The 26,471-nt window shown below is 35.5% G+C and overlaps 1 protein-coding gene across 10 annotated transcripts in view; it reads right to left on the reverse strand.

Annotated features, from left to right (window-relative positions):
* Positions 1-250: 250 nt before the first annotated feature.
* The window catches only part of LOC117326017 (disabled homolog 1-like), a 42,026-nt gene continuing 15,805 nt past the window's right edge, over positions 251-26,471 (reverse strand). For 6 of the 10 annotated variants that reach the window (XM_033882577.1, XM_033882579.1, XM_033882578.1 and 3 more), the window contains 10 exons: positions 24,124-24,338; positions 22,890-23,024; positions 22,215-22,356; positions 21,052-21,113; positions 20,215-20,265; positions 14,583-14,669; positions 13,722-14,267; positions 13,049-13,414; positions 9,747-9,800; positions 251-4,224 (listed from right to left, as the gene is read on the reverse strand). In XM_033882577.1, coding sequence (XP_033738468.1) covers positions 4,186-4,224; positions 9,747-9,800; positions 13,049-13,414; positions 13,722-14,267; positions 14,583-14,669; positions 20,215-20,265; positions 21,052-21,113; positions 22,215-22,356; positions 22,890-23,024; positions 24,124-24,338 — 1,697 coding nt within the window. In that variant the 3' untranslated portion in view covers positions 251-4,185. Of the gene's footprint in view, positions 4,225-4,589; positions 4,632-9,746; positions 9,801-13,048; positions 13,415-13,721; positions 14,268-14,582; positions 14,670-20,214; positions 20,266-21,051; positions 21,114-22,214; positions 22,357-22,889; positions 23,025-24,123; positions 24,339-26,471 lie in introns of all 10 variants that reach the window. The other 4 variants (XM_033882584.1, XM_033882587.1, XM_033882585.1 and 1 more) reach the window with 4 other exon arrangements.

A 26,471-nucleotide genomic window follows, 5' to 3' on the forward strand; every position in this document is an offset into this window, starting at 1 on the left:
CATATCGCACGTATGGGAGGTCGCCCCACAATAATAAACCAAACTGTATTTAGCCGGTACATTTTTCTAAGAGTATTCACATTTATATTCAGTATTCATGTTACATTAACTATATGTATCTGCATCTTTATCAATGTAATAGTATTATAAATACTTTTTAAATTGCTCAGTGGAAATAAAAAGGTACAATTGCGACTGAATCTCACAAAACATCCACGTTCTTTCATTTTGTACAAAAAACAAGAATACGTTTCATAATGTTATATTTTATTTTGTGATTTTATTGCACTTTTTGAAATTATATGTCTTTTGGTAAAAACAAGTATGTGTTGTAATACCGACAATACTGTTCAGATTACTGTTGACACCAGGTGTTTTTCATAGTGGTTTCATGTGGCACCAGTAATATCTACTTCAGGACCGAGTTATCTCCCCTGGTTTCGTATGATGAGGGAATAAAAAAAGAAATCAAGCAGATGCTATGCACAATATAAGTATGATATTTACAATATTAAATCAATTCCTTGGGAATATTTTTGTAAGACTCTCCAACAAAATCTGACAACAATCGAGGCTGCATTTGCTTGTAATGAATGTAGATTATAACTGAAGGATAATACCACATGAATATAGAGATAAATAATATAATTTAAAGAGTTGCTTACAAAATGCATGTGAAAGGGATCATCTTTGAATTATAATATATATATATATATATAATTTGTATATAAGATGTGCATATGAATTAATATAATTAAAAGTAATTAACTAATAAAAATAATTATACAAAACAATTTTCATTCAATAAAAATAACATTTAACAATGATAAAATTGTAAGCACAAGGGTGATCCTAACAGGAAGGTTAAGCATATAGAAGACTGACATAAATATACCACACAGAATGCATAGATTAAACACTGCGCTAATTTATCATCAAGGACAGAATATAAAGGAACTATACAGCATTGTGATAGTAAAAAGTATTTAAGTAAAAGTGAAGGCAACATTTTCTTGTGAGCATTCAGTGATGAACAGTTGTTTTTTTCTATAAAAAGACTGGCTATAATGAAAATGTTATTGTAGTAAGATATTCAATTGTAGCAAGTTCATCCTAAAACAAGCAGAGAAAAGGCTAATGTACTTTAATGATGCACTATACGACTGTTCGGCACATTTCCTTAGACCTCTTTCAACAGACATATTTCAATCAATCAGAATTACCTCCCCTTGATATTTGACGGGCATGGGACCAAGCACACACTCACGCCTTCATCTACAGGTCCAGACAACCGAAGTATATTTAACAGACTCTTGAAAAAAAAAAAAAAAAAAATCCAAATAGTTTCTAACTGTTGGGGCAGGAGTAGTTAAGAGTCATAAAGTTTCAGCCTCTGTATCAGTACTGTCCTGTGAGGGCAGCTTATAACATATTCTGGTTAAAATCAAATCTTTTAATTTCATTTTTCTACATTACACAATAATGTAGACTCTGACCATCAATGTACTGTAACAGTCTATGAAGGGTCAACAACAGATATATGTTATTGTATCCGCAGCCTGTTTACTTATTTTAAAACAAGCTACATTTCATTATTAAACCTCAAGTAAACATTGGAATAAACCTGGAAGACAATTTTATGATCAATTATGACATTTATTAGGTAAAATAGTTAGGCATCTATAGAATTCTTAACAACATCTGATAGAAAAGAGAGTCACCAACCAGCAGCTCCTGATAAATCATTTCTTCTCATTTTCAGGTTTAGTAATATATTAATACATTATGTAGTAATATAAGATTTAGAGTTTGGATAGAATTAACACAAGCCAATCAGTGCCAGTGTGATGCCAACAAAATCAATGGCAAACAAGTGTATATCAGTACCCCAGTATTTACACCAGGGCACCAGATATACATTAGGGAGTTACACAGGAATGAAGAGAAGGGTTCGGTTTGAATCAGAATGATACTTTATGTATATATACCAAGGCAGGGTCTACAAGGCGATGAGTAACGTATCATAACGTGTATGGTGTACAAGGTGATGAGTACGTATCATAACGCGTATGGTCCAAATTAAAAACAGCATTGGTGTAATATTATACAACGGCCACAAAGTGTCTTAGCTATTTTAATCTCGTACCCATCACATGGTGTCTTAACCATTATATCTTACCTATGTCTATGTGTCTTAGTCATGATGTGTCTTAGTTCATGTATCTTACCCAATTACAAAGTGTCTTACCTACCATAATGTACAGAACACGCAGAACAAACATAACAAATGGTGAATCATCGTGATTTGACAAAACATGCTACCATGATAATGTGTCTTAACCATTAGTGTCTTACCCAACAAATGTGTCTTACTCGTTACAAAAGTGTCTTACCTATCACAATATGTCTTACCTAACATAATTTGAGTCTTACCCATCCTAATGTGATATAAAAGTATCTACCCCATCTCAATTTGTCTTCTACCCATCACAAAGTGTCTTTACCCCATCTCAATTTGTCTTCTACCCATCCCAAAGTGTCTTACCTATCACATTGTATCTTACCAATCATAATACATGTGTATGTGTGACCATTACAAATTGTATTACATATCAAAATATGCCCGATTTCCTGTCTCATCTATAACAATATCAGAAATGAAATATCTTGTAGCACCAATTGACAACATCACAGGCATCAAAATGTATACAAATTCCTAACCGTCTTCTGCAATCCCAACCCTGATGGCTTCATCTCGTCATATAAAAACAACACAATTTGCCCCCCTCCCCTCGATACATTTTACAATACTGTGGTAGCCATACAACCTGTTCTGTTAACATTCCATCATAATGCCACTCTATAAATTTTCATCACAAGGTTTCTTTTCTACCTGTTTATTCACTGGCCATGAAGAACACCTCTTACTTTTTCCACATACAACAAGGTTAGTAGGACAATATCACATTTTAACTAACATTAATAGGCACATACGGATTCTAGCCAGTGTGAAAACAACTGTCATTTCTAATAAAAAATTATGCATACAACATATTTTTTTTCAAAAAAACTCTCTGAAATTTCTGTGAAGTGTAAATTGGCAGTAATAAAACGTTGGAAAATAAGCAAATAGCAAACAGCTCAGTGTAGTAATCATGTTGAATGTTGTAAATTAAATTTGCTCCTAGACAAAATGGTATCACAAAACAATGATAATCTGATACAATGTAGTTTTGTATCTTCTTATAGTCACCCGAAACAACCTGATAGAAAATACAGATGTAATTTTCTAAAATCTCATTCCTCTATCATCCGACACCTCAACTGTCTCTTACAAAAAAGTTCTCTACCGTTTCGCTGTTCAGTTACTCGATACAAATATTGTATCATCTCAAAATAGTTTTGTATCACCTCACCTTTCAACAACCAGGTACAAAATAGTTTTGTATCACCTCACCTTTCAACAACAAGATACAAAATAGTTTTGTATCATCTCACCTTCAACATTCTGGTACAAAACAATTTTTGTATCATCTCACCTTCAACAACCAGGTACAAAATAGTTTTATATCATCTCACCTTTCAACAACCTGGTACAAAACAGTTTTATGATTTATATCATCTCACCTTTCAACAACCTGACACAAAACAGTTTTTGTATCATCTTACCTTTCAGCAGCCAGGTACAAAATAATTCTATATAATGTTGCACCTTCACACCCTGGTACAAACTAGTATTTTCTCATATCTCAACAAACTTGAACAAAATAGTTCTGCATCATCTCGCACCTGAATCACTTGTATGTCACTTCTGATCTACAGCTTAACACACTCCATTTAGATAGTTTTAAAAAGTAAAATAAAACTCTTACATGCATTTTTATTAATGATATGATGTAGGAAATCTAAATTTTAAAACATGGCGTTGATACTGATAGCATTAGTCCAGCCTGATATTAATCATCCTTTTTTTGATTTTCAGTTTGATTCACAGCAATTCTGTGAATTTTATCATGAAATTTTAAAATAGAAAATGATGAAGGTACAATGTATCACAATATGGGGAAGATATACATTGAAGGACAATGTCCATCAGTCATTGTAAAATATGTTTGTGATGAAGGGAGACAACATCTGTCCAACTGGTTAGCCCCCTAGTCCAACAGGTTACATGTCCATCCCTCCTCAGGACCTCGGCTTGTTCACTACTGCATAGATTGGCTCCTGGGGAGAAAATGAAGAGGCATCATTAAGACAGCAGGTCTAGTAACATATGTATTATAATACAATAGCTACATACTAACTTATCATTACACATCACCAGAGGATTTAGGGCATGACTAACATTCGATCATCCAATTTGGCTTGAATAAAATTCTTGTGGCGTATTGAAGCCCATGATTAAGTGGTTAATCAAAGCAGAATATGTGATATCCAGCAAGCAATGCATTGTTCTTGGTTAGTAAAATTAAGCGAAGCGTTTTTTTAAGAATTGATAGCTAAACATATAAATGTCCATGCAATAATCGAACAATATTAGGATGCTGAAGTGTGAATCAGAGAGAACAGAGAGCCAGCATTAGTCTCACCTCAATATAAGTCATGTCACGTCATATATGACTGCCTTAATTCTGAAATGGGAGATTCAGCATTAAAATAGTTGGCTCTATAAATAGCATTCGCACAAATTAGTAGTTCTGATTACATGCAGTAAAACATATGTTGCTATCACCAAAAGCAATGGATCAGGAGTCGCCCAATGAGTACTATATTTTGACACTCTAAATTACTTTTGGGTTCCTTTATGTTAAGGATTTAATCAGTATCATGAATATTCAAGGTATTTCACTGTGAACATTCATATGTTTTCCTACATAATTAATCAGAAACACCAGGATACATAAAGCAAGCGATTAATATATCAATTAAGCTCTGTTTAAATAAATGTACATACAAATATGAGGGTTTAAAACACACAATTGATAAAATTCTGAGTATTTATACGTATTTAATGTACATTGTAAATGTACATGTGGATATATAAATCTTTATTAGGCTTGATTTGATACATTTAGTGACTTATCTCAAAGCTCAGTTTTAAAATAAACTGTTCTAGATCATAGATAATCTCAATGCTAATCTGATTGTACTCTTATTAATAAACTCTGTGCTTAACTGAGTGACTATTAATGAATAATATCCATGACAATCTAAGCATACTATTAATAGATTATCATAATGCTAAAATAAGCTTACTATTAATGGATAATCTCAATGTTAATCTGAGTGTACTATTAACAGGTAATCTTAATGCTAATCTGAGTGTACTATTAATGGATAATATCAATGCTAATCTGAGTGTACTATAAATGGATAATGTCAATGCTAATCTGAGTGTACTATAAATGGACAATGTCAATGCTAATCTGAGTGTACCATTAATGAATAATCTCAATGTTAATCTGAGTATTCTATTAACAGGTAATCTTAATGCAAATCTGAGTGTACTATTAACAGGTAATCTTGATGCTAATCTGAGTGTACTATTAAAAGGTAATCTTAATGCTAATCTGAGTGTACTATTTAACAGATAATTGATTACTTTATTAATTGATGATCTTAATGATAATTTGAGTGTATGATTAATGGATAATGTCAATGCTAATCTGAGTGTACTATTAACAGGTAATCTTGATGCTAATCTGAGTGTACTATTTAACAGATAATTGATTACTTTATTAATTGATGATCTTAATGATAATTTGAGTGTATGATTAATGGATAATGTCAATGCTAATCTGAGTGTACTATTAACAGGTAATCTTGATGCTAATCTGAGTGTACTATTTAACAGATAATTGATTACTTTATTAATTGATGATCTTAATGATAATTTGAGTGTATGATTAATGGATAATGTCAATGCTAATCTGAGTGTACTATTAACAGGTAATCTTGATGCTAATCTGAGTGTACTATTTAACAGATAATTGATTACTTTATTAATTGATGATCTTAATGATAATTTGAGTGTATGATTAATGGATAATGTCAATGCTAATCTGAGTGTACTATTAACAGGTAATCTTGATGCTAATCTGAGTGTACTATTTAACAGATAATTGATTACTTTATTAATTGATGATCTTAATGATAATCTGAGTGAATGATTAATAGATAATCAAGTGTAGTATTAACAGATGATATCAATGCTAATCCAAGTGTACTACTTAACGAATATTTGATTATATTATCTACGGACAAAGCTAATCTGAAAGTACAACACCCTTAGTAGATACTAGTTGTGGATAATCTCAATACCTGTTAATACATAACTGTTAGAACAGATAAGATCACATTAAACAAGGACATCACCATCAACAATATTTCCATGTAACATGCATGCGCAGGTCACTATACAAACAAATCTACAAGGTGTATAAAATACAGGTCCTGTTGTACAAATTATTTACACAGTAAATATGCTTCCTCCCTTACAATCACAGCCAATAAACTATGTAATAACCAGGCTTCCCAATCGCCAGGGTGAATATATAAAACTATTTATTTACCAGGCTTCCCAATCGCCAGGGTGAATATATATAATGTTGGGTAATTATATATGAGTGATATATAATAAGATAACGACCCTCCACAAATATAATATTAACCATTCTCTACTAACCAGCTGACTACCTAATATTAACCATTCTCTACTATCCAGCTGACTACCTAATATTAACCATTCTCTACTAACCAGCTGACTACCTAATATTAACCATTCTCTACTATCCAGCTGACTACCTAATATTAACCATTCTCTACTATCCAGCTGACTACCTAATATTAACCATTCTCTACTATCCAGCTGACTACTTAATATTAACCATTCTCTACTAACCAGCTGACTACCTAATATTCTCAATTCTCTACTATCCAACCGACTACTCAATATCAACCATTCTCTACTATCCAGCTGACTACCTAATATTAACCATTCTCTACTATCCAACTAACTGACTACCTAATATTAACCATTCTCTACTATCCAGCTGACTACCTAATATTAACCATTCTCTACTATCCAGCTGACTACCTAATATTAACCATTCTCTACTATCCAGCTGACTACCTAATATTAACCATTCTCTACTATCCAACCAGCTGACTACCTAATATTAACCATTCTCTACTATCCAGCTGACTACCTAATATTAACCATTCTCTACTATCCAGCTGACTACCTAATATTAACCATTCTCTACTATCCAGCTGACTACCTAATATTAACCATTCTCTACTATCCAGCTGACTACCTAATATTAACCATTCTCTACTATTCAGCTGACTACCTAATATTAACCATTCTCTACTATCAAGCTGACTACCTAACATCATTCATTCTCTACTATCCAGCTGACTACCTAATATTAACCATTCTCTACTATCAAGCTGACTACCTAATATTATCAATTCTCTACTATCAAGCTGACTACCTAATATTACATCATTCATTCTCTACTATCCAGCTGACTACCTAATATTAACCATTCTCTACTATCCAGCTGACTACCTAACATCATTCATTCTCTACTACAACACTACTTACATCTTCAATACTTCAGATATATCACCACTCACAATATAGTCTGTAAATTTAATTCACCATCTACTATAATTCAAATCACTCCATACTATCACAGCTGTTAATACATGTCACACCACTGCTGATAAACCTTCTAAGTATACATATATCTTACTATTACCCTAGTTTAACAACTCCATGTGCCAATTCCATTCTACTTCCAGTTTAATTAACCATTTTATTTTCACGACACAATATAAACCCTTTCAGATCTGACTACTAATACTTCAAATGTCTGCTGATGCATATTACCCTCTTGTCCAGCACTACAAAACCATTTATACCCAGTGAACTTCCTAATTTAACATTCTCCCTTTCCTGACTCAAAAACATCTCTCTATCATCACTTTGTAACATTCTTAACCAGCGAAAATCTATATAATATTTGTACCATTGATTCTCAATGAAATGCTTCCCCCAAAATAATCCCCCAAAAGAGATATCACCCTCACAATATCCAGTCTGTAAATTCAGATATCACCCTCACAATATACAGTCTGTTAATAGATATCACTCTCACAATATACAGTCTGTAAATTCAGATATCGCCCTCACAATATCCAGTCTGTAAATAGATATCACCCTCACAATATCCAGTCTGTAAATTGAGATATCACCCTCACAATATCCAGTCTGTAAATTCAGATGTCACCCTCACAATATACAGTCTGTAAATTCAGATATCACCCTCACAATATCCAGTCTGTAAATAGATATCACCCTCACAATATCCAGTCTGTAAATTCAGATATCACCCTCACAATATACAGTCTGTTAATAGATATCACCCTCACAATATACAGTCTGTAAATTCAGATATCACCCTCACAATATCCAGTCTGTAAATTCAGATATCACCCTCACAATATCCAGTCTGTAAATTGAGATATCACCCTCACAATATCCAGTCTGTAAATTCAGATGTCACCCTCACAATATACAGTCTGTAAATTCAGATATCACCCTCACAATATCCAGTCTGTAAATAGATATCACCCTCACAATATACAGTCTGTAAATAGATATCACCCTCACAATATACAGTCTGTAAATTCAGATATCACCCTCACAATATCCAGTCTGTAAATAGATATCACCCTCACAATATACAGTCTGTAAATAGATATCACCCTCACAATATACAGTCTGTAAATTCAGATATCACCCTTACAATATAGTCTGTAAATTCAGATATCACCCTCACAATATACAGTCTGTAAATTCAGATATCACCCTCACATTATACAGTCTGTAAATTCAGATATCACCCTCACAATATACAGTCTGTAAATTCAGATATCACGTGACCCTCACAATATAGTCTGTAAATTCAGATATCACCCTCACAATATACAGTCTGTAAATTCAGATATCACCCTCACAATATAGTCTTTAAATTTAGATATCACCCTCACAATATACAGTCTGTAAATTCAGATATCACCCTCACAATATACAGACTTTAAATTCAGATATCACTCTCATAATATACAGTCTGTTAATAGATGTCACCCTGCTGATAACTTCTGTATAAATAGTCTTTATATCCTTAGTTTAACTGCATGTGCCATCCATTGATATTCAGTTTATAACACAGTTTTATTGTTCGGCCAACATAAACTGTTCAGATCTAGAATTACATGTAAAATAGTGCTTGATGCATATACGTTGTGCAGCACTACAACAATAACCCAGGAAATTTTCTTAATTTATGTCATCCTTTTTTGTCAAAAACAGGCCTTGATCATCAGCTTTGAACTAATTCATTACCAGGAACATATACATATGTATGTACCCAATTGATTTGCTGAGAAATGCTTCCCCCAAAAATAACCAGACAACAAAGAAAGAGAAAGGAGACACCACTATACACATACACAAGTAGTCATTAAAGCTTGTCAAAAACAGGCCATGATCATCAGCTTTGAACTAATTTATTACCAGGAACATAAATAAACCCAATTGAATCACTGAGAAATGTTTCCCCCAAAAAATAACCGGACAATAACGAAAGAGAAAGGAGACACCACTATACACATACACAAGTTAAAGGCATATGCTGCACCAGCTAGCGTATTACTGTACAAACCACTCAACCTACTTCACTACACTGTTGATTATCAAAGAAGTCATCAAACAGATTTGTATCTTCAAACTGAAATAAAAATAGCAAAAAACTAAAGGCAATGAATTTAAATCTAAACAATAATGTTAGTTATGTAAGTTCATTAATAAAGGATGAATTATTAAGGATTAGGTATAAGCTAAAAAGCACTAATCTTGGCTGCAATCTTAAGTTATTGGGAAATTGGTATTAATTTGTGGACAACTGAATATTTCTTTTAATGCTAGTTACAACATAAGCTCAAGCCATATAGTGGTGCCATACCAGTAGATGTAGATACAACATAAGCTGAAGCCGTAGTTGGACCATACCAGTACATATACACTTATATTTACACTATACAGGTGAATGGAGCAAAAGTAACACCATTCAGGTAAAGCCAAAATTGAAATCATACAGGTAAAGCCAAAATTGAAATCATACAGGTAAAACCAAAATTGAAATCATACTTGTTAAACCAAAATTGAAATCATACAGGAACAACCAAAATTGATATCATACAGGTAAAACTGAAATTGAAATCATACAGGAAAAACCAAAATTGAAATCATACAGGAAAAACCAAAATTGAAATCATACAGGTACAGCCAAATTATAAGACAGGCAATGATCCATAGTATAAATCAATGAGTTTGTAAAGATAAGAGTAAAATAAAACAGGAGTGACTGATTGTATTGGTCAAGTGATGATGAGTTATACACTGATAAGTCATCAGACAGGTGACATTATGGCTCACTACATGCTAGCTTGTCAAGTAAAAAACATGGCAAACTGAATTAAGCTCTTGTGTAAGTGTGAGCTAATTAAGAGATTCAGAACATATTTTAATGGTAAGGAACTAAAGTAAAAGATGGAAGTTATAAATTTATCTGTCCTGGTGTTTCTGTGTCCCTAACAATAACACCAACAATCTCTACCAATAATGCCAATGAAAATTAACACCTCTGTTTAACTGAATATGAAGGTATTATATAAATAGAGGTTACACAACGAGTGGTTGTTGGATATGGAATTTATTTCACACGAGTAAGTTATTTTTTAAAAGTTACAAAAGACACAAGCTTTAGCGAGTGTTTTTTGCAACTTTTAAAAAATAACTTACGAGTGTGAAATAAATTCCATATCCAACAATTTCGAGTCATGTGACCTGTTTCTACCACAATAATATCGGCTTGAATCAAAGGGAAATGTGGCCAAGTATAATTTCGCGTATGCAAATAAAGTGTACCGGTGACGTCCGGGACCCGGTGATGTGACGTCATTAGATTATTGATGACGTCAATAACAATTGCAGCTTGGGTCAAAGTTCACCGTGTTAGCCAATCGAAATGCATGCAGAGTTTATACCACGTGTGGTATAAACAGATTGTTAATCAACAGCTGTGATGATTAACTGATGGTCTGAGAGTTGAATAACACAGCGTATTGTGGTAGAAAACATATTCACCAACTTTTACCGACCCTAACATAATTAAATCAAATAAAATTCCATATACTGCTAAACATGATGAAGTAGGAGCTGCTAGCAAGAGGCCTTTGATTAGTCATCAGTATAGAAGAAAGTACTTGTAAAAATAAATAAACCTCTTAGATATACACGTACAGATACTTATGTACGTCAGTCGTGACCGAGTGGTACTTTTATTGGACTTACCCACAGCCGACTCATCATCATGAGTGTCCTACAAAACTCAAATACAAATACAGCAGGCAAAAATTAGGAAAGCAAATTAGTGATCAGTGTACAAGCAAGTTACCAGATTCTGACATCAACACAGCAGAATTTGTGTGTATCTCTTGGGAGAGAAAATTGGAATTATACTTTCTTATTAAAAATACTGTCTACTCATCAGGATGCTCCATTATTTCAAATTTTCTTGGAACAATCACACAAAACACTGAAAAATATGTCCCCTTAAATTGATGTGTATGGATGATTGTTCGTACATTTTGTTACTGAAGACAGTAAGGAGGAAAAATATTTCGAAAATTTCTGGTTTAATGATGAGCTGTATATCAAAATGTGTTACTAAAGTAACAAAGAAAGGATTCACAAAGTCCACTGGAAATGTCAGAATCTGATGTGTGTAATCAGGAAAAGACGTGATTAAATATTGTGTTTTATAGACAAAAAGGTACATATAGGTAGATAAAATAATGTATGCCGAGATAAATATAGAACGACGAGTAAAGCAGTTAGTAAGCTACATGTCTATGTATGTACAGTGTCTAGAAGCGACGTCAATACACACCCACACAATACTGCTGAGTTAAGACCATCATGCTCTGTCGTGATTTCTTGTTAGGATGCAGTTAGTAACAGCCAAGACAACCAACAACAGCTATTTTCATTTATTGTCATACTCACTCCAGTACTATTCCGCTTTTTCTTGGAATTTTTCCTAGAATTTCCACTCTTAAAATTGAACGAGTCATTCAAGCAATTATCGAACACAGCAAAAGGATCGTCTTTTGAATCTGTTTTTTTGTCACTATTGTTATTTATATTTGGTTGACTAGACATAAAAGGATCATTGGAATTAAAATCGTCTACACTGAGAGAACTTGGAAATCCATCAAACGATGAAGAGGAAAACACGTCCGTTTCTGCAAAAGGGTCCGAATTGAGGAAGGGATCCTCAATCACAAATTTGTCTACCACAGGAACACGTTCTATCACACTGTCTGAGGTCTTTGGTCCATTCCCATGAGATTCTTTATCCACATTGTTTTGGGCAATTTGAGATTGTTGTCTATTTGAATCTGTTTTGGCATTGATTTCATTTCGTGGTGGCAGTGGTGGGGAGTTACTCACGCTGTTGACCTTTGGCCTTGGCCGAGGTCGTGGCACTGGAGTATGTTGTAGGTTTGACACAGAATTACGGGGAGGTAATCTGGGTGGAGAGTCAGGCAGTGGATGCTTGGAGTGGGTGGAGGGTGCAGCTGGGCTGCCATTTGGACGGGGTGGGGGAGCAGGGGGGATCATTTGAGGCATGTCACTAGGTGCTGCCATTGTAGGTAAAGGGGGTGGTGGTCCTTCTGGTGAAGGAAGATCAAAGTCATCATTTTCTGAAAAAGTCAATTTATTTAATTTTGACTTTGTAGAAGAACATGGCACATTATGTAAGGATTCTGGCATGTTTTGACTGGAAATAGCAGGCTGGATATGTGATGTATCAAAAGGATCAGAAGTGTTTGTTTGAAATGGGGAGGAAAAGTTTACCACTGCAGGGAGAGATGCATTGTCTACAGACCCGAATGGGTCACTGTCACTTGCCTGCGGCCCTTTTGGCACTTGTTCAGTTCTTATCTGGTTGATAGATTTCTTTGACTGTGTATTCAACTCGGCAAACAATCCTTTCGGACTGACAGCAGTTTTATCTTTGGTCCCTAATTCACAGAGGTCACTGAAGGCATCGCCTGTACCAGATTTGGTCTCCACTGGAGGTGCCTCCTCCACGGTTAACTTGACAGGGGCAAGCAGGGGCTCATCAAACAAAGCCCCACCTCCAGAGTTTCCATTAGGGAAGTTGGCAAACCCTCCTGTAGGTGCTGCCGGCGCAAACGGGTCCTCTCCGAATGGGTTCATGGCAGGAGCAGGGGCAGCAGATGGTCTCTGAGGAACTGGGGGTGGAGCTGAGAACTACAATGAAAGAGTACAAGACTACAGAAGAGTAATGAAAAGGGTAGAGTTCTCAGGGAGCTACGTGCTTGATACAGATACCACACAGTAAACAGGCTACAAGATAGTGTTCACAGGGAGTAAGCTCTTAAGTGCTAATCATTGTCAGTAAAAGTGAACTTCTATGTTTGTCTTCAACATTCAAATACAATATTTAAACAAGACATTTATTATAATCACATTGTTAACAGATTACGTTGTTTTGAAAGGGAGGGGGCTTATTGAGAAGCAGGGGCTTATTACTGGTGGAGTATAGTATGATAATTACCTGAGGCGCTCCGAATGTAGCTGGAGCTCCGAATGGGTTTGGCATGCCTGGTTGAGGCACACCTGCAGCCATAGGTGCTGCAGGAAATGGCGCAGGTTGGAAACCTGCGGGAGCCCCAAACGCTGGTGGGACTGGTGATACTGATGGTGCTGGTGACACTGAAGGTCCAAATCCTCCAGGCATCGATAGGTTCTGGACAGGAAATCCTCCAGCCATTTGTGGGTTTGTGGGAGGAAACCCTCCAGCCATCTGTGGGTTTGAAGGTCCAAAAAGGTTCATAATGTCATCCTTGCCTTTAATGACTGGCTGTGTTCCAAACAGGTCAATGTCCTGAAGATCTGACTGACCACTCTGGGCTGCCCCGTTCGTGGTCGATCCAAAGTCACTCTCAAACAAGGAATTATCAGCAGACTTTTGATCAGCTTGAGGGGCAGAACCAGCCCCCCAGGGATCACTGCCTGTGCTCACTGCTGGCGAGACAGCTGAGGGAGTTCCTGCTGCCAGGGCATCAAAGTCTGTCTCAAATTTGTTCATCTGCTCTATACCCTGTAAATACAAAAATTGTTCTGACACTGACGCCTCCAACAGATATAAGAATACATATTAACTCACTACCTAATCCATTACATAATCACTAACCTGTTCAACTGTCTCCTGCTCATTAATAGTCACTAACCTGTTCAATTGTCTCCAGCTCGTTTATAGTCACTAACCTGTTCAATTGTCTCCAGCTCGTTTATAGTCACTAACCTGTTCAATTGTCTCTAGCTAATTAATAATCACTTACCTGTTAAATCGTCTCCAGCTCATTAATAGTCACTAACCTGTTCAACTGTCTCCAGCTCATTAATAGTCACTAACCTGCTCAATTGTTTCCAACTCATTCTCAAGATCCACTAGGTTGTTTCCAGCCTTCTCAACCTTGACCTCACCATTGTTGGATGGCACCTGTAATAATAAGACATCATTAAAGGTACCCAAAACTTAGCGGTACACATCTAGTTCTAGGATAACACTCCTTCTCTAGTACCACTGGATAAGAATAACACAAATCTTAACCTGTCGAAGTATAGTTTTCATACCACACCTGTTTGAACTAATGCATTATCTTGTAATATTCTCAGTGGGCCATTACACATCAATTTGACACAAAGAAGATTGAAGGCAAATTGCTAGACAATGAAACAGATACATTGATGTATGTTAGCATGTTAACTGCAATAGAAATGGGAGGGCTCATCATTATTAGGCACATGGTATTGATATATACCCTGGCAAATATGCTATACAACTTATATTTTCTAGTACCTATACATAGAGGATATTGAATGGTTTTCCGTTTAATATAACATATATTTCACGAGTATGACTAGAATATCGATATTTTCACGAGTGCGAAGCACGAGTGAAAAATATCGAAATATTCTGTCATACGAGTGAAATATATGTTATATTTAACGGGATACCATTCAATTTTCTTTTTATTGCATTTCATAAACTTAAAGACAAAATCAAAAACATTGTAAATATTAACGGTGTCAAAAAGTGCGGGAATCAGTAATGATGTCATCTCTTTGTGACGTTACTCAACGTTAGCTTGACGGCTCCATCTTGAAAGGACTGATCAACGCAATTTAAGCATTTTCTGCTGTTATCGGAGAATCTGTGCACAAATAGCTAGCGTCTAGTGAGTATTTTGTCAAAAACTAGTCTGAAAATTTCAGAAATACATCAAAATAACCAATTTATCTATCTCCGCTTCGATTGGAAAAATCGGCAAGTTTCAACGAGGTGAATACAAAGGTCCGCTCTGATTTGTTAAAAACGGAAAACTTATATTTTCACTGCAAAATCTTATATTTTCACTGCAAAATCTTATATTTTCACTGCAAAAAAATCTTATATTTTCACTGATAAATCTTATATTTTCACTGCTCATCGCTGCAGTGAAAATATAAGTTTTATTAGTTTGATAATTTTCTATATTTCACTGGCAAAATGCAATAAATGTATATACTAGTACTCTATCTAGAATGGTATACCAGGAGTATAAGTTTCAGAACCGATTTCATTTCCTTAGTAATATGTTTCGTCTCCGAGCTAGTATCGTTGTTTCTCAGTTTTTCTCAGTTCCTCAGTTCGGGTACACACTTGTCAGATAATCTGAGTAAAACTTGAGAGTAATCAATATTTCTTTAAGTAAGATATCAAAACAAAAGTGTACATGTTAAAAGGTTAGTAAATAGAATATTAATGTTTAAGCTAATACTGAAGCAGAGTACATGCAGCTCACTGCAAATGATACAAGTTGTCACTGAAGCAGTGCAGCAGACCAATAATACCTCATTCTGTATGGGTCAACAATTACAATGGATTCTTACTAAGTGTCAAAACATAATGTAAATGGTCTGCAATTACAATGTATTATTACTAAATCTCTAACCATAATGTCAATGGTCCACCATTACAATGGATTCTTACTTAGTGTCTAAACATAATGTCAATGGTCCACCATTACAATGGATTCTTACAAAGTGTCTAACCATAATGTCAATGGTCCACCATTACAATGGATTCTTACTAAGTGTCTAACCATAATGTCAATGGTCCACCATTACAATGGATTCTTACTTAGTGTCTAACCATAATGTCAATGGTCCACCATTACAATGGATTCTTACTAAGTGTCAGAACATAATGTCAATGGTCCACCATTACAATGGATTCTTACTAAGTGTCTAACCATAATGTCAATGGTCCACCATTACAACGGATTCTTACTATAATGTCAATGGTCCACCATTACAATGGATTTTTACTAAATCTCTAACCATAATGTCAATGGTCCACCATTACAATGGATTCTTACTAAGTGTCTAACCATAATGTCAATGGTCCACCATTACAATGGATTCTTACTTAGTGTCAAAATGTAATGTCAATGGTCCACCATTACAATGGATTCTTACTAAGTGTCAGAACATAATGTCAATGGTCCACCATTACAATGGATTCTTACTTAGTGTCTAACCATAATGTCAATGGTCCACCATTACAATGGATTCTTACTAAGTGTCAAAATGTAATGTCAATGGTCCTCCATTACAATGGATTCTTACTAAGTGTCTAACCATAATGTCAATGGTCCACCATTACAATGGATTCTTACTAAGTGTCAGAACATAATGTCAATGGTCCACCATTACAATGGATTCTTACTAAGTGTCTAACCATAATGTCAATGGTCCACCATTACAATGGATTCTTACTAAGTGTCAGAACATAATGTCAATGGTCCACCATTACAATGGATTCTTACTAAGTGTCAGAACATAATGTCAATGGTCCACCATTACAATGGATTCTTACTTAGTGTCTAACCATAATGTCAATGGTCCACCATTACAATGGATTCTTACTAAGTGTCAAAATGTAATGTCAATGGTCCACCATTACAATGGATTCTTACTAAGTGTCTAACCATAATGTCAATGGTCCACCATTACAATGGATTCTTACTTAGTGTCTAACCATAATGTCAATGGTCCACCATTACAATGGATTCTTACTAAGTGTCAGAACATAATGTCAATGGTCCACCATTACAATGGATTCTTACTAAGTGTCAAAATGTAATGTCAATGGTCCACCATTACAATGGATTCTTACTTAGTGTCTAACCATAATGTCAATGGTCCACCATTACAATGGATTCTTACTAAGTGTCTAACCATAATGTCAATGGTCCACCATTACAATGGATTCTTACTAAGTGTCTAACCATAATGTCAATGGTCCACCATTACAATGGATTCTTACTTAGTGTCTAACCATAATGTCAATGGTCCACCATTACAATGGATTCTTACTAAGTGTCTAACCATAATGTCAATGGTCCACCATTACAATGGATTCTTACTAAGTGTCAGAACATAATGTCAATGGTCCACCATTACAATGGATTCTTACTAAGTGTCTAACCATAATGTCAATGGTCCACCATTACAATGGATTCTTACTAAGTGTCTAACCATAATGTCAATGGTCCACCATTACAATGGATTCTTACTTAGTGTCTAACCATAATGTCAATGGTCCACCATTACAATGGATTCTTACTTAGTGTCTAACCATAATGTCAATGGTCCACCATTACAATGGATTCTTACTAAGTGTCAGAACATAATGTCAATGGTCCACCATTACAATGGATTCTTACTTAGTGTCTAACCATAATGTCAATGGTCCACCATTACAATGGATTCTTACTAAGTGTCTAACCATAATGTCAATGGTCCACCATTACAATGGATTCTTACTAAATGTCTAACCATAATGTCAATGGTCCACCATTACAATGGATTCTTACTAAGTGTCTAACCATAATGTCAATGGTCCACCATTACAATGGATTCTTACTAAGTGTCAGAACATAATGTCAATGGTCCACCATTACAATGGATTCTTACTTAGTGTCTAACCATAATGTCAATGGTCCACCATTACAATGGATTCTTACTAAGTGTCTAACCATAATGTCAATGGTCCACCATTACAATGGATTCTTACTTAGTGTCTAACCATAATGTTAATGGTCCACCATTACAATGGATTCTTACTTAGTGTCAGAACATAATGTCAATGGTCCACCATTACAATGGATTCTTACTTAGTGTCTAACCATAATGTCAATGGTCCACCATTACAATGGATTCTTACTAAGTGTCTAACCATAATGTCAATGGTCCACCATTACAATGGATTCTTACTTAGTGTCTAACCATAATGTCAATGGTCCACCATTACAATGGATTCTTACTAAGTGTCTAACCATAATGTCAATGGTCCACCATTACAATGGATTCTTACTAAGTGTCAGAACATAATGTCAATGGTCCACCATTACAATGGATTCTTACTTAGTGTCTAACCATAATGTCAATGGTCCACCATTACAATGGATTCTTACTAAGTGTCTAACCATAATGTCAATGGTCCACCATTACAATGGATTCTTACTTAGTGTCTAACCATAATGTCAATGGTCCACCATTACAATGGATTCTTACTAAGTGTCTAACCATAATGTCAATGGTCCACCATTACAATGGATTCTTACTAAGTGTCAGAACATAATGTCAATGGTCCACCATTACAATGGATTCTTACTAAGTGTCTAACCATAATGTCAATGGTAAAATCAGTGATAAGCATCACTAACCTTACCATCCTTCTTTATAACTGTCAAATGAGTTGTTGATAGCATACATTTATTGAAACCATTTTTTTCCATAAAAGAAATTCTATGCTATGTGTCCTTTAATTTCCATGTTCACAGAAGTTTCTACCAAATACAAACTTATTGTCATCTTTAAAGAAACACTCAAAGCCAAAAACTGTCTTTTAATGTAAAATTCTGAACAATTTACAATTTACCTATGAAAACTGGTTGTGTGAAACACTTTGAAATGAATATATTTCATTTAATTTTTCATATTTTTCAAATCTATATTATAATTTAACATAAAATTAGAATTGTATGCTAAAGCTAACGTAATACGTCCTGCTATCACATAAGAAATCACTTATTGAAATGATTAATGGGGAATAAAAATCATCAAAATGAAAAATAAAAATTACAAATATGCACAAACGTTTTACATACCAATCATTGAGTAAAGAATTGGTTGAAAGAGTAGGTATACTCTTTTATTTATTTATTCATTTAAGGGGTTTTATGTCCGCTATTACGGCCTTGCGGCCTTCCAGCTGACCAGTAACAAGTCTTCAGCATTATGGGCAGCTTTATAATAAAGATTGTTGATCAAGGGCCACAACTCACAGGAAAATAATTTTGAGGATGACTTTAATTCGACTAGAGTGATAAATCAATGATATATTCCTCAGACACTCACCTAAATAGCCATTGATGACCTTGTAAAACGTTTAGAATTCCCATGATAGACTGAAGCAATTATCACTTGCACCAAAAATTCAACTTAAATATTTTTGCATACGGGTAGTTAGTCAAAGCCAACAATCTGCAATTATTTCCCCAAAATTGTTTGTTTTAACTTCACCACATCACTTTTGTTCCCCACAGGAACCATTTTACCAAATATTGCCATCTTATACACATAATATTGACGTAATTTAAAACTTCCACCAAAATTTCAACGCAGATGCGGATATGAAAACCTAAGCATCCCATTTCTTTGAACAGGTGAGCTAAAACTATTTGGACAAGTTTCTGTCTGCTACCGATAGACGGTTGGACACCCAGACTCCAGTATACTCCTCCTAAAGGGAGGGAAGAGGGAAAGCTGGTATGATGTGCCAAGATGTCACACACAAAAAATACATTATCACAAAGATATGAAATAGACTTGTTTTAAATGCAAATTCACAACAATCAAAAAGCATTAGTTGGCAATAATACTTGTAAGCATAAGAAATACACACACCAAGAGCAAAGTCAGTGGTGAGAACTTACGGCGTAAATGTGTTCAGGGCTATCCTCTATGGGTGCTCCGTTGGTTGGCACCTGGTCGCATGCATAACATTGGTTGATTTTATTAAGTTAATATTTCTACACCACAATCAATTGGAGCTCAACATCAAAGTAAGGACCTCAAGTTATTATATTGTGACTTGAACACATTCTGAATACATGCAGGGTGTTACTTCTCTCTAGCTAAGGTAACTTGATGTATCTGTCTAGTCTTGGCAGGAACGCTCTTATCATTAGTAAGTTATTATCATTTTAAAATCCGAATGGAAACGATCAAGTATTTGTGTTTGGTGAAAATTGCATACAATATTAAAGTTTATGTACTTAATTAGACTACAAAGGAGCATGTAATTTATATATTTTCAAGAACTTGCGTGAAAACTTCTACTTACCAATTGCAAGTTACACTTTTACCTAAAATCTTTTTTTTTTTTAAATTTCAATAGCCAACCATAGCCTGAACCATCATTCTCCAATAGCCCTGGGGTAACATCTACTAGACCCTGTTGTAAGATTTAGTGAATTCTACACCCTTGCATGAGCAGCAATTTAACTGTCACACAGAGAAAACTGGAATTAGTACTTTTTTTCTCATTTTGGCCTGAACTTATGGGACTCCCACAATCTGTGAAAGAGGTCTGGTGACTGTATCATCTGTTCAGCTATAACAATGTTGCGTGTCAATTTTAGAAATGAAGGCAAAATATTCTTCTTCTGGTCCCTTTAAGCGCCAGGTTAGTAATTTGAGATACTAGGCAGATGTCTGATGTTTAATGTTGCTTGTGAGGGGACCAGACATCAAATAACACACCACCCTACCTGGTATACTGGTTCATCGTCCGTCGAAGATTCTGTGGCTAGCTCTCCTCCAAGTGTGATAACTGTCCAAAAATAAGTGACAGCTAAATAAGTTAACTGTCTTAAGAATGTATATGGCATAATAACAATTGTACAGGTCCCCTGTTACCAAGCAGATTTCATAAGACTGCACTGTGAGAGCATGGAGTAATTCTTATAAAAGAAAAGGACATTACTCATAGGAAAGTCATTAAAACTAGACGTAAATCAAAATTGGTACAAGTTAGGTACTGATCATGTGAACAAAGTTTCATCAAACTTTGTTGTAAATGTAGGGAGTACTATACAAAATCTAGTTCTGGATGAACATACAACCTGATTACAGTATCTAATTTTAGAAGTGGCTCTCTGCCATTAGCTATAGAAACGGGTAGATACGCCAGGCCAATAATTCCTTTTCAAGAAAGGAAATGTATATATTGCACATCAAATCATGTTGAGGATGAAACTCATTTTTTATTGATTGCGATTTTTACTCTGACTTGAGACTTTTAGTTTTTAATAAAGCAGAAGGTAATTTACAGAATTTTAATGCTTTAAACAGCAAAGATAAATTAATATTTCTTATGAAAGAAGATAATTTGCAAAAAGATGTCGCCAGGTTATTGTTTGATATGTACCAAAGAAGACAAAACTTTTTATCAATAATTTAAGTCTTAATATTAATTGACTCTTAAGATTTTACTGTAGTAGTGTCTCATAAGCCAAATATGGCTGGGTGTTGATGCATTTTAACGTTTTTAATGAAATGATGCTTGTATTTTATGTATATTTTATGTATCAATACGTGACATTCTAATATAAAAAAAAAAAAAAAAAAAATAAGTATCCCAATCACACCCAGAGAATTAGGTGCTGGCAGTATAATAACATTGGTTACATTATCCTTATAATGTGTTTAAGGGGAGATCACACTAGTTTTTATGTACTTATGTTTCCATTTAGATACATGGAACATTTCTTTTGAGCCAATCAAACAAGGTTAATCAATTTGAATTAATATTAGAAGGTGTTTACACTACCAATACTATCTTTACATAAATGTTTTTACAATGTAGTAATATTGAGGAAAATTATTATTTATTGAGTTTATTATCATTATAATTTACGATTTCAGTACATACCGTTTGGGTTCGCAGCTGGTTTAGTGTCAATCTGAGTCTGTACCTCATCTTCAGCCTTCTGTTTGGCCTCTTCCATTTCCTTTTTCTTCTTTTCATAGACAACTTGGAACAAGTCCCTCAGAGTCAGCACCAGAGCCTCGGCCTAGTAACAAAATCTTACTTATAGTGACAGCTAGGATATCTGACCCACAACAGTTTAGTTACAGCAATAGGTATTCTGTTTATCTATACATTTAAAAAGTATTATGTCAGCTAAGATCTCTATCTACAACAGCAACATTAAGTTACATAATTATGGCATTAGGCTTTCCTGTTGAATCTACAATATCAGTGACTCTGCTTAAAAACAATACATATCACTTACTTTCAGAACCTCTGCCAAGTTACTACAATACTGCAAATATTTTGCTAAAGTTAGAAGTAAAACGGATGCGTTTTTTAACGAAATTGTCCATTTTCTGTATTGTTTGCACTTTCAACTTATTTATTGTTTCTGATATTATTCTATCCACATAAAAAACTGCTACATTAAATGGTGCCCAATCTAATACAGAAATGTTAATAGCGAGAGACATATCTATCAACAGGACATTTGCTAAACAATACAGATTTATGTTTAATAATCGATGGAAGTTAATATGACAAGATTAATTTTATTCAATAATTTAAACATACTGCTTTCTCTGTCTTGATCCCGAAGAATTTATGTGTTCCATCTCCTACCCCGAAGATGTAACCAAAGGCACGACTATCTGTGACATCCCTGGATATAAAGGAAATCTTGTGGACAGCATGTGTGTAGTTCACCACCTGTAAAGGCAACACCGATAAATGTACATGATCAACATACTTGCTAATTTCATTTTACCTTAAAAAACAATAGAAAGATAGTAAACTACTTTAACAATTCCATTAAAAATATCATTTCATATACACAGCTTTTCTTTCTGTTAAAATGAAGTCAATCTGCGGTCAATCTCCTCCAGATTCCTCATGATACAACACTATACATGTATACACTAATTCCCAATGTTAAAACTTCCAGAATGATACAGGACTCTGCTCATTAATACAGTCTAATAGTTAGTTATTTCCCCTGTATCTACCAAACTTCAGTAATATACATACAGCTGTCTGTTCTGTACAGTTTAATGATAACAATATTAATGCAAGCACATGCAGTGCTTTTCCTAAATACAATCATCAGTATCAAAGACCAACGAAGTGTCTATATTAGAGTAGCTCGTTAGAGCCAAACACAATTTGCATCACCCCAAGAAGTTCTACCCAAGCAAACAATTTGGAAATGAAATGTGACAAATATATGAATTCTCTAAACAAAGCGATGCAGGGACTGACTGACAGGACGTTAAACAAAATAAACCAAACCAAACCAAACTGACTGACAGATCAACCTACAGATTGTAACAGATGTATGGGATTATATGATTTCCAATTAATACAGGTAAGGGGCCTAAACATGGCTCGTGGACATGTACATACATCAGTCTTGAGGTCAATGATCATGAGTTTGATGTAAGGGGCCTAAACTCGTGGACATGTACATATATCAGTCTTGAGGTCAATGATCATGAGTTTGATGTAAGGGGCCTAAACATGGCTAGTGGACATGTACATACATCAGTCTTGAGGTCAATGATCATGAGTTTGATGTAAGGGGCCTAAATATGGCTAGTGGACATGTACATACATCAGTCTTGAGGTCAATGATCATGAGTTTGATGTAAGGGTCCTAAACTCGTGGACATGTACATACATCAGTCTTGAGGTCAATGATCATGAGTTTGATGTAAGGGGCCTAAACTCGTGGACATGTACATATATCAGTCTTGAGGTCAATGATCATGAGTTTGATGTAAGGGGCCTAAACTCGTGGACATGTACATACATCAGTCTTGAGGTCAATGAGTTTGATGCCCTCCTCAGACACATTGACGATGATTCTTTGTTTGTGTTGCCCAGACGCCTTCACGGAGAGTTTGAGTCTGTAGATTGTCTCCTGACACATCCTGTCACCCCTGGCATCAGGTACATCATCCACACCTATCAACTTGGCATTGAAGTTCACACCTTCACCTTGGAATCTTGTTGGATCATTCTTGTCTATACAAAAACACACAAATAAATCAATCACATTAGATACTGAAACAGGAAAAGGTATCACTATTTTCCTTTCTGTATTTTTGCAGGACAGACATTTCTAAGTTAAAAAGAGATTGTGGATGCTTCACTTCTGTTTTCTTATAAGATTTTCTTTGATACATTGATGTTACATGGGGAAAACAGACTCTTCCTTTTTTATCCATAAAAGCCAAAGTTTTGGGCTCTTAAAGGAAGGTTTACCAATATGTTTTTTTTTATCTGTGTTATTACTTCTGGCAGGTGTAAGGGAGTTCTATCCCTGTTGTTGTTTTGGGGGTGTGGAGAATAGATTAACCTTTCTTTTTCATGTGCCTCTTGACATGCTGTTGTTTTTGGTTGTGTGAAAAGATTATAACCTTTCTTTTTCACATGCCTCAATCTTGACTTAGGCTGTTGTTTTAGGGGTGTGGATAGGATGATTACCTTTCTTTTTCACCTGTCTCCCGACAGGCTGTAATTGTTTTGTAGGTGTGGATAGGATGATTACCTTTCTTTTTCACCTGTCTCCTGACAGGCTGTAGTAGTTGTTTTGGGGGTGTGGATAGGAAGTTTACCTTTCTTTTTCACCTGTCTCCTGACAGGCTGTAGTTGTTTTGGGGGTGTGGATAGGAATTTTATCTTTCTTTTTCACCTGTCTCCTGACAGGCTGTAGTAGTTGTTTTGGGGTGTGGATAGGAAGTTTACCTTTCTTTTTCACCTGTCTCCTGACAGGCTGTAGTTGTTTTGGGGTATGGATAGGAAGTTTACCTTTCTTTTTCACCTGTCTCCTGACAGCCTGTAGTAGTTGTTTTGGGGGTGTGGATAGGAAGTTTACCTTTCTTTTTCACCTGTCTCCTGACAGGCTGTAGTTGTTTTGGGGGTGTGGATAGGAAGTTTACCTTTCTTTTTCACCTGTCTCCTGACAGGCTGTAGTAGTTATTTTGGGGGTGTGGATAGGAAGTTTACCTTTCTTTTTCACCTGTCTCCTGACAGGCTGTAGTTGTTTTGGGGGTGTGGATAAGAAGTTTACCTTTCTTTTTCACCTGTCTCCTGACAGGCTGTAGTAGTTGTTTTGGGGGTGTGGATAGGAAGTTTACCTTTCTTTTTCACCTGTCTCCTGACAGGCTGTAGTTGTTGTTTTGGGGGTGTGGATAGATAGGAAGTTTACCTTTCTTTTTCACCTGTCTCCTGACAGGCTGTAGTTGTTGTTTTGGGGGTGTGGATAGGAAGTTTACCTTTCTTTTTCACCTGTCTCCTGACAGGCTGTAGTTGTTTTGGGGGCATGGATAGGAAGTTTACCTTTCTTTTTCACCTGTCTCCTGACAGGCTGTAGTTGTTGTTTTGGGGGTGTGGATAGATAGGAAGTTTACCTTTCTTTTTCACCTGTCTCCTGACAGGCTGTAGTTGTTGTTTTGGGGGTGTGGATAGATAGGAAGTTTACCTTTCTTTTTCACCTGTCTCCTGACAGGCTGTAGTTGTTTTGGGGGTGTGGATAGGAAGTTTACCTTTCTTTTTCACCTGTCTCCTGACAGGCTGTAGTAGTTGTTTTGGGGGTGTGGATAGGAAGTTTACCTTTCTTTTTCACCTGTCTCCTGACAGGCTGTAGTTGTTTTGGGGGTGTGGATAGGAAGTTTACCTTTCTTTTTCACCTGTCTCCTGACAGGCTGTAGTAGTTGTTTTGGGGGTGTGGATAGGAAGTTTACCTTTCTTTTTCACCTGTTTCCTGACAGGCTGTAGTTGTTTTGGGGGTGTGGATAGGAATTTTACCTTTCTTTTTCACCTGTCTCCTGACAGGCTGTAGTAGTTGTTTTGGGGTGTGGATAGGAAGTTTACCTTTCTTTTTCACCTGTCTCCTGATAGGCTGTAGTTGTTTTGGGGTATGGATAGGAAGTTTACCTTTCTTTTTCACCTGTCTCCTGACAGCCTGTAGTAGTTGTTTTGGGGGTGTGGATAGGAAGTTTACCTTTCTTTTTCACCTGTCTCCTGACAGGCTGTAGTTGTTTTGGGGGTGTGGATAGGAAGTTTACCTTTCTTTTTCACCTGTCTCCTGACAGGCTGTAGTAGTTATTTTGGGGGTGTGGATAGGAAGTTTACCTTTCTTTTTCACCTGTCTCC

Source organism: Pecten maximus, chromosome 4 (genome assembly GCF_902652985.1).
Source record: "Pecten maximus chromosome 4, xPecMax1.1, whole genome shotgun sequence".
Lineage (NCBI taxonomy): Eukaryota > Metazoa > Mollusca > Bivalvia > Pectinida > Pectinidae > Pecten > Pecten maximus.